At 36.0% G+C, this 10,181-nt stretch overlaps 1 protein-coding gene across 1 annotated transcript; it reads left to right on the plus strand.

Moving 5' to 3' along the window:
- Positions 1 to 1,419: 1,419 nt before the first annotated feature.
- Positions 1,420 to 10,037, plus strand: LOC132855843 (endothelin receptor type B-like). Its single transcript, XM_060885082.1, has 8 exons — positions 1,420 to 1,597; positions 3,753 to 4,233; positions 5,352 to 5,464; positions 6,586 to 6,790; positions 7,048 to 7,197; positions 7,307 to 7,440; positions 7,682 to 7,790; positions 7,876 to 10,037. The coding sequence occupies exons 2-8, from the start codon at positions 3,829 to 3,831 to the stop codon at positions 8,011 to 8,013; spliced, it is 1,254 nt and encodes a 417-aa protein (XP_060741065.1). The 5' UTR covers positions 1,420 to 1,597; positions 3,753 to 3,828; the 3' UTR covers positions 8,014 to 10,037.
- The last annotated feature ends 144 nt before the right edge of the window (positions 10,038 to 10,181 follow it).

Consider the following 10,181-nt stretch of genomic DNA (forward strand, 5'->3'; position numbering starts at 1 on the left):
TATATTTAGCAAGTCGTCAAGCTATTTTGAGGCACTTTCTGTGAATTTTACACCCGCACTCGGGGCCAAAGACAGGCTGCCTTTGTTGGAAACAGCCCATGCTCATTTTAAAGCTATTTAGGAGTCATGTGCTGTCATTGGGTGCTGTTTTCTTTTCCTAAATTGTCATAGAGTTGTTACATCCAAAGCAGTCAGCAGTGTCACTGTCAGCAATAATCTCAGACCAAGTGAAGGCATATGAAGAAAATGTTTACATTTGAATTTAAAACATTAAAAAAAAAAAAGTAAGAATATTTTTTAGGTTGTAAAAATTTAAATATGAAATGTTTTGCATCTAGGTCTCTGTGAACCAAAAGCGCAATCGAGAGTAAGATCAGCAAAGGAAGTTTTTGCTGTTTGTCTATAATGTTTACTAAGCGTATTAGCTCTGTGTGTGTGTGTGTGTGTGTGTGTGTGTGTGTGTGTGTGTGTGTGTGTGTGTGTGTGTGTGTGTGTGTGTGTGTGTGTGTGTGTGTGTGTGTGGGTGGGTGTATGGTTGTGTGTGATGTTTGCATACCTCAGTGTATAATTAAGAAAGCTTTACCTTTAATAGATACTGATAATAAAGATGTGAACAAGACCAGCTGTTTCTTCCTCCATGGTTCTAATTTTTAACCAGATTTTTAAGAGTCATCTGGATAACAAAAGGTGAATTGTAGCTTGAATTTGATCCTAGTGATCAGTTCCACTAAAAAAATAAGTATTTCAATCTAATATTTAATATGTGAGTATGTATATGCATTCTTAATTTTTATTTATCAGAGAAATGAGTGCTCCAGAGTTGCATGCAGTCTTACAAAACATGCAAAAGGGTTGCTCATATTTAATGAGCATATTTAACTCTCAGGCAATGCTTTTCATAACTGTTTGCATAAGAGATCTGTAAAATTGGGAAAAAAATCAGATACCATCCATAAAAAGGGCAACATTTTTCCATAGCATCCCCTACCATGTTAGAACCCTAGTTTTAAGTGATATGATGTATATGTATGCATTCCCAGATTGTGGTGTTGTTGTTATTTTAATAACATGTCAGTGGTAGAAATTATTATTAATTATCATTAGAGGTATTGGTTATTATATAGTTATTCTATTAATCCTTCAGAATGAGTGGAATGTATAGAAATAACAAACATTGATATATGAAATCTGTATTCCAAATCTTTGGCCTGTAATCATATAAGGAATAAAACTCTTTTACTCTGTAATTGACTCCTAGCTGCGTGAGAACCCGTGGTCTGGAGGGATGGATATGGAAATGAGGGTGAAGATGTGAACAGATGAGTGCGCCTGGGGGGCATGAAGCTCATCGGCTCTTCACATGGACTGAGCGCGTATACTGTATAACAGCAGCACCAACACACACACACACACACACACACACACACACACTGAAACACACACACGCACTGAGCCCCAGAAACGCACAGTGACTAGTGCGCGTCAGTATCCGTCGGTGCAGGAGTAAAGTGTGAACACAGCGACTGATCGGAAACATTCACACAACAGAAAAGGACACTGCTACAGGAACAGAGATCAGAAGTAACTTAGAACAAAGGTAAGATTCGAAAATATGTGTTCTTATGTTCAGAATTTCTTTTGTTTATGACTGATTGAATAAATTAGACAAGAACAACAAAGAAGAGCGACGCACTGTTTGTATGACGTGTTTTCTTAGAAAAAAGGTTGCTATCAAAATGTTTTCAGTCGTATGAAATGCTTCTTGAAATGGTCAGTTCGTTACATGGCATTTCTGGACTTGTATGACCCATTTTATCATGCATTGTTCCTCCACACATTAATATTCGCTTTTATATAAGTGGAGATTTTTGTTCAGAAAAGATTTTCATCTGCAAATTGCTGCAATCTTCAGTTTATTCTGTTTAGACGTGCTGTAAGATTGCTCTGATCTGTTTAAACAGTAATATTAAAAATAATGATTTTAACATATATAAAAAACAATATAACACTGAGAATTTAAAAAGAATTGCTTTTTTGATGGTTTTAAAGGTAGGCATACAAGATAAGAAGGCACCCTTAACTGTAAAATACCTTCTTATATGCCAAAATAGCCAATAATTAATGATAATAATAAATAATTTGGGGAAAAAGGAAAATAAAATAATTCAGCATAAATTCTCCAAAACAACAATTCTGCGAATCATTTCTTCAATGAATTCAAGATTTTTTTATTCATGATTCAATTATTAGACTTGTACAGCTTTTGAAATAATTAGCTGAAATGAGAAATGAAGAATAATTCATTTCTATCACTGTAATATATGAGATCAAACTTTGCATGGTTTGATTTGCTGTAAGATTGATGCACTTTTTTTTAATGATGACTTTCACTGGGCTGTTCTAGTCATGTGTGAGCACACTGTCTCTGAAAGTTCACGTGGTTATACAAAAGAAGGATTTATAAACCCAATATTTCCCTGAGGGTACTATGGGATGACTTGAAATGTTACATGTGAGCAATGCAGCTGTTGTATTATGTTTCGTTCCCGAAACATCTTAAATTTTGATGTCTATACTAATCTGTGTGATGTCTGCTGAAGGTTATGCCCCTTGCCCTCCACCTCTGTTTCTGAGCTTCATACACTTCATACATACTACCCATTGTGGGACCATTACATTGACTCCTTTGTTGTGTTGTTATGTTTCTGTTTTTGCCCGGTTATGAAATTAGTAGCAGTTTTATAATACTCAGTGGTGACACTTACCATAATTTTAGAGATATTCACTTACTTTTATGCAACTGCTGCTGAGTTCAGTGTCTTCCATTGAATTTGTTTCTTCATATAGCAGAAATGGTTTTATTGTTCATTTTATTTTTAACCGTTTTTGTGTGCATTTTAGAATAATGCTAGAGAGAATCATGATATGTGCTTTTTTGATGTTACATTATCATGAAATATCATATGGTGATAACCCCAGAAGCACATCCACATTCTTACATTTGCCATATTTTTAGCTTTATTTAACAATTACTAATTTGACGTACCACTTGTCAAATCGTCTCACGTATGCCTTAGTGGTCGATCAATTCAGCTATTCATACTGAGGGGGAGCACATGACTTCTATGCCCCTAAGACTAGAAAGAGAAAGGACCTTTCTGTCTATAGTCCCACCCAGCTTTCCCAACTCTCAGCAACTAATATAATAATATATAGTGGCTGAAGGGGGAACTTTTATGGGAAATGGGAAAGAGTATGCAAAACAGTCACAAAGTATGTCACAGTACAACCACTTAATAGGACTTTGGATATCTTTGTGTACAAGCAACAAGAATGGTAACAAGAACTATAAAAAATTATATAATTTTCAGTATTCTCAGAGAAGCCTTGATATTACTCTGAACACTCTACTGAACTGAATGACACAAGTCTTGAATCTGTCCTCTGCGTATGTTTACAGATAAGATACAAAAGTAAAGGACAGTGTAAAAGGTGGTGGTCCATTCTGATAAGTTTTAAGACTTTAGTTCAGAAAACAGATCCATTGCATGCTGTTGTTTTGCTTTGTGTAAGTTAGGATGTACCATAGACTAATCCAACTGAAACACAGTCATATCCTCTTTACGGAAACACTCTTTAGCACACAAATAAAATGACTTCCTTCAGCAAAGATCTTGTCTTGATTTTAATGTATAATGCACTACATGTGTTGTTCTGTTGGATTATTAAAAACACATGGTTTTTTGTTACAGGTGCATCACAAAGTTGCAAAGGAACCTTATAAATCCACAACCTCATCCATTCCAGTGTTTCAACAGAGAGCAGAGAATGAAACTTGTGTGGCTGGTGATTCTGCTCCTGACAGGCTGCAGCTGGGCTTCCCGTTTCAGTCGCGACTCAACCAAAGTTGGGCTCGGCAGTGTTCCCAATCAGGAGGTAGAGAGCACAGCCTGGAATGGCTCCAGTGCAGAGCAGGCTGGGTCAAGGAACTCGCCCAGTATCCCATTCCCACCTATGTGTGTCAGGCCCAGTGAGATCAAGCACACATTTAAATACATCAACACCGTCATATCCTGCATAATTTTTGTGGTAGGCATCATCGGAAACTCAACACTGCTGCGTATCATCTACAAGAACAAGTGCATGAGGAATGGACCGAATGTGCTCATTGGCAGCTTAGCTTTAGGAGATCTTCTCTACATACTCATTGCCATCCCTATCAATGTGTTTAAGGTAGGATACACATGATGCAAGCAATGAAATCAAAAAAGTTATGTCTGACTTATACTAGTGGCATCCACTTTGTAAATATCAATTACAGTCTCGAAATGAAAGTTTGGTTAGACCACAGGCTTAAAAAAATGTTATTTGTAATATATAAAAGAGTTTAAGTTACAGCTTATTGTAAGGCAGTTCACAGAGGCATTTTTTGGCTTCTGGCTTAAGGATGGGTGGATATAAATATGGGCAGATCTTCAAGTTTTACCTCTGGAATGATGAATTGTTTCGTTGTGTATAGGAAACTTGGACAGCGGTTGAATGCAGAGCTCAGCCAAGTAGTGAGCTTTAAGAGGAAATGGGAACCATATATCTCTGACATCATTTGGAAAACGTTACACTAATTACGGCATTTTACGCAACCTAGTACAATGTCAGAAAAACCCAAAATATCACATATGTATTTAAACTTGATAGACATGATAAGTAAAGTATCATTTATAATGAATAAAGACAAAAGCACATGATGTTATAAGAGGGTTGTTATTACAGGGTGATGTGATTTTTTAGCATCCCATAACAGGTCATCATTTGTATCAATTTAAGGTTACATGTAATGTTATAAGAAACAAGTAAGATTCTGAATTTTTCTATTATTTTTAAAAACCTGTTAATTACTTTCCACCATTAATACCATAAATCACTGTGAATGAGCTAATACTATAGAGATAACAACATGTTAGAATGACTGCATTAATTTATAGATTTTTTTTTCTCTACAAATCAAGTTAAGCTCTTTGCACATGAAAGCAAGAACATTTGAATATTTGGAATTCATATGATTGGTTTAACACACACCAGAACAGAGTTGTTTCAAACAACTTAAAAGAAACATGAAGCTAGTGCTTTTTATCTCCATACTAAGAATCTAACAACTTTAGTTGTATAAATTATTTATAATGATAATTTATTAATATAATAATAATTATTATAAATATATGAATATATATCTTTTTTTTTTTTACATTTTATATATTACATTTTATAACCTGTCAGAGTTTAAATGCCTTTACTGTCCAATTTGCTTGTACTGATCTCCATAATAAATAATATAATATTATTTTTCTCTCCAGCTGCTTGCAGAAGACTGGCCTTTTGGTGTGTGCATCTGCAAGCTCATGCCATTCATCCAAAAAGCCTCAGTGGGCATCACAGTTCTTAGCTTGTGCGCACTCAGTATTGACAGGTTAGTATGAAAAGCCAAAGCATATGTATGTAGAGGGTATTAGTACTGTATTATTTTGAAATATGTTAACTGATTTATTTATTTATTTATTTAACCTTTATTTAACCAAATTAGTCTCATTGAGATATAGAATCTCTTTTTCAAGAGAGACCTGGCCAAAATAGCAGAACAAATTAAATCACACAATCACAAAACAAACAAAAAGGCAAAAGACAACTCAAGTGCATTTCAATTTAAATAAAAGTGCCATTAATTAAAACATTTGCAAGTGTGAATGGACTCATGTTCTATAGATTTAACATAATGTTTAAAATCATTTAAGGAAATTAGACACTAACTTTAGTGATTTCTGTAGGTCATTCCAAGTAATTAAGTGATTAATCATATGTACAAAACATCAGTTATGTACCTGAAACATAAATGAAGGAACACAGGATTTCATTTAGAACAATGGGATAAAGAGAACAATCTTAAGTATTCAAATATTAATTCAAGCAAATATCCAATCATTTTGCATCCATAATATTATGATCTATGATTTTCACATATATTGGTATCCTGTCAGTTTACCAATATTGGAGAATTGAAGATACTGTAGCATCAGATTACTGTTCTTGGCTGATAGAAGTGGAACCCAATATTGTCTTCTGCTTTTGTAATCCATCTGCCTTAAGTTTTGGCATGTTGTGCATTTGAGATGCTTTTCTGCACGCTATGTTTGCACACTAAGACTGTTTGAGTTACCAAAGCCTTCCTCTCAGCTCCAACCAGTTTAGACATTCTCGTCTGACCTTTCTCACCAACAGGGTGTTTCTGCAAATAATTTATATTTATTTTTTTTGCACAATTTTGTTTAATCTATAGAGACACTTGTGCATGGAAAATCCCAGGAGATCATCAGTTTCTGAAGTACTCAAATCAGCCATTGAAAAAAAACAGAACAAATGCCATGGTCAAAGTCACTTCTTCATCATCATGATGTTGAATTTGAAAATTAACTGTATGAAAGGCTATAATTCTATAAGTGTATACAGAGTATATAAAAAAACGAATGAATGAATTCTTTCCACAAATAATTTGATGAATGATTTGTATTAAAGCATATGTTGCTATCCATTTAGATATCATGCTGTGACCTCATGGAGCCGGGTGAAGGGAATGGGGATTCCATTATGGAAAGCTGTGGAAGTAACCCTAATCTGGCTGCTAGCGGTGATCCTAGCAGTGCCCGAGGCTTTGGCCTTTGACATAATGGAGACATTTTACAGAGGCCAGAAACTGCGGGTGTGCTTGCTCCATCCTGTACAGACCACACAGTTCCTGCAGGTATTACCACATTCCCCCTGCATTCAATCACAAATAAGATTTTATATCTTTAACCATAAGGTTATGCATACATGGATTCTAAGGGTATCCTTTTTTGTTCATGTTCAATGGAGCCATAATTATCTTGATTATCTTACTAGTTATCTTACTACTTTACAGAATATCTGATTTCTGTCATTCAAAACTTTCTGAAACATGAATGTGGATTTTACTCAAGTCTTCAAATGTACTGAATGTTTTGAATCTCTACCCCAAAGTTTTATCAGGATATAAAGGACTGGTGGCTGTTTGCCTTTTACTTCTGTTTACCGCTGGCCTGCACTGGTGTCTTCTACACCCTCATGTCATGTGAGATGCTGAAAAGGAAAAAAGGAATGCGCATTGCTCTCAATGATCATATGAAGCAGGTACTGGCACCCTTTGAGTCTTTTGGAATGTAATTAGAAATGCTAAATTTAGGCACCCTTGTCACATTTTCCTATGATTTTTTATGGTTTGTATTGCCTCTTCTTCAAGCGACGGGAAGTGGCTAAAACTGTATTCTGCCTCGTGGTAGTCTTCGCTCTCTGCTGGCTGCCCCTGCACCTCAGCCGCATCCTGAAAAAGACAATCTACAATCCGAATGACCCCAACCGCTGTGAGCTCCTAAGGTAGTAACAGTCTTCTTTACTTTCTCTATTACCTTCTACCAGTTGACAGCCCAAATGAAGTTGTGAAAGACATAGCTGAACACTTATCAGTAGTGACTTCGGATAAATAGTGTACCATCAGCAGATCTTCCCAAAAGGCCATTTGCAGTACAGTTCAATAAAGTTCAATGCAGTCCCACAGCTTACTTCCTGTTTACTTCTCCCTCTCCTTTCTTCTGTTAACCCCTGTCTGCATTGCTAGCTTCCTTCTTGTGATGGACTACATTGGAATCAATATGGCCTCCCTCAACTCATGCATCAACCCTGTGGCTCTATACTTTGTCAGCCAAAAGTTCAAAAATTGTTTCAAGGTATGAAATTAAATCTTTCATTGCATTTGACATGGCTGAACAGTTGATTATGCTCTAATTGTGTCTGTTCCTACTAATCTCTTAGTCATGCCTCTGTTGCTGGTGCCAGAGAATCTCTCCAGGCATCGAACATGGCTCAGGATTCCGCTGGAAAGGGTCAAGTCTTGGTAATGGTCTGGATCGGTCCAGCTCGAGGTCTAGTCAGAAGTACAGTTCCTCCTAATTACTCCATGAAACCTGAGGTTTCTTAGCAGCAATCAGGTTTGCCCTCTGTACCACATCATTGATTCCCATCATTCCTGCTGACTCAAAATCTCATCAAACTTCCACTCCAAAACTACAGTGTGGACCAGAACAGCTGAGACGAGTCACCAAATCACTTCTCTTCAATAAGATTTCCAGCACAATGTACAAATTTACAGGTTAAATCACAGACTGGCTAAACATTGTAAGCTATCCGTCACTTATGGCCCATGCAGGCTGGATCCTGGAGCTCTGAAAATAGTATTGCCACCGGATGGCTACACTTTAGGGGACTTTAGCAGCTCATGATGAGTGAAATACTGAGATTGCACTGAAGTGAGAGTAAAGCTCTATTCGTTGCTGGTGTCCATCTTTACATTAGTTAAAGCTTAGGAACTTTTATAAATCTAATGAAGTGTTGCTGGTGGAACAGTACAGATGGTGTGCCATAATCAGTAATAAAAGAAAGCAATGTTAAAATGCTATTTGTAACAGTGCGATAAATGGCACAAGCTGTAATATTAACATATTTTAGGACTCTATAGTGTGATGAACAGGACTCTGCATTGATCATCTGCATCATCTCATCTACTGTGTAATTGATTTGCCTAATTTTAAAGGAAATGTTTAAACTACTGATTATAAAAATGGTACATCTTTCTGACTTCTTTCAATCGTGGGATTCCAGTGAAATCATCACTAATGAAACCACCATGCTATTATTACTTTGATTTAGAGTAAAACACTGACACCTCCTAAGTTAAAAGATAAATGACATCCATATTCGTATTTCTGTATTTGTATGTAGTTTATGTACATGTTCACAACTCATGTCAAATTGAAAATGCACTGTTTTAATACTTTTTTTTTGTCCAAGAGATGCTAACCTCTGGTTAAGCCATGGCTTTTACAATTTGTGAATCATTGCTACAGTGATATGGGACACTGACGACAAGACGACAACTTTTTTTAAGCAAAAGCATCAGTCAGACCAAAGGCGAAAAAATAACCTCCCAGCAGAAAAGCCATCAGTGAATAGGAACTGATGCAGGATGGTGGATCATTTGCTTCTTGTAGCGGTTACTTTCGCTCTTGCCTACATTATCTAGGTGAACGTTGTCCTACAAATTCATGAACGTCTGTGTAGTGAGAAAGAAAAAAGTAATCAGGACTGAGGTCTTTTTTGGTCTCACATAAAAATGGCAGAGCTGCTTTTTATTACACAAGAGTCATACTGAACATTGAGCCGACTAGTCTCTTACCGCACATATGGAAAAAGTTAGTTAGCTAGCTAATGCTATCCCTGCTGTCTGTCCAAAATCACCCACATTGATCTGTCAAAGCGTAACTCAATGAATACATTCATACTGGTTCATAGGTTCTCAGACTAAGAATACAAGTTCAAGTATTTCCTGAGGAGGTAGAGCTTTCACCTATCGTTTAAAGGCAGCCAGTGACTCGGATGTTTTGACATCTATGAAACGTTCCTTCCACCACCTCGATGCCAGAACAGAAACGTTGAGATGCACACCTACCTTGTACTACTGCATGGGACTTGACAATATTATGTGATCATTCGTCCTACCAAAAGGAAATTAAAATAAAATCATGTCAAATGTACGTCAAAAGGTGGAACTGTGCTTTCGCACTTCTGTATGAACAGAAGAAACAGCTTGATTTGTATTGCATTTAATAAATTCTTTTATTATGTAGGCTATAATATTCATTATAATTTTAATTTCATTTTAAAACTTAATAAGGATTATATTTTTTATTCCATACATACCACATTTTTGCTATTTCCAACTCTAATACTAGTCTGAATTAACATGTCTTAATTTTTCTAAACTGTTCTATATTATTTTCAGATATTTGATATATTTACTTTTTCCTATTGTGTAAATTTTCATTCCTTCTAAAAGGGTTTTATTTTCCATTATTAACAATGCTTTTATATTGTACCTACTAATTGGCAAATATGCTGCAATAAATGCTATTTTATCACATCGATGTTTCTGGTGCTTGAAGTGCTGTAGTTTGTTGAGTAGAGATAGTTGTCAAACTAAACATCACTGGCATGGTTTGACTTTTTGTGCACAAATCCTCCAAATCAGATCCATATCATGAGCTTGACCAATGCAGTGGTTT

The sequence above is a fragment of the Tachysurus vachellii genome, chromosome 13, assembly GCF_030014155.1.
Source record: "Tachysurus vachellii isolate PV-2020 chromosome 13, HZAU_Pvac_v1, whole genome shotgun sequence".
Taxonomy (NCBI): Eukaryota; Metazoa; Chordata; class Actinopteri; order Siluriformes; family Bagridae; genus Tachysurus; species Tachysurus vachellii.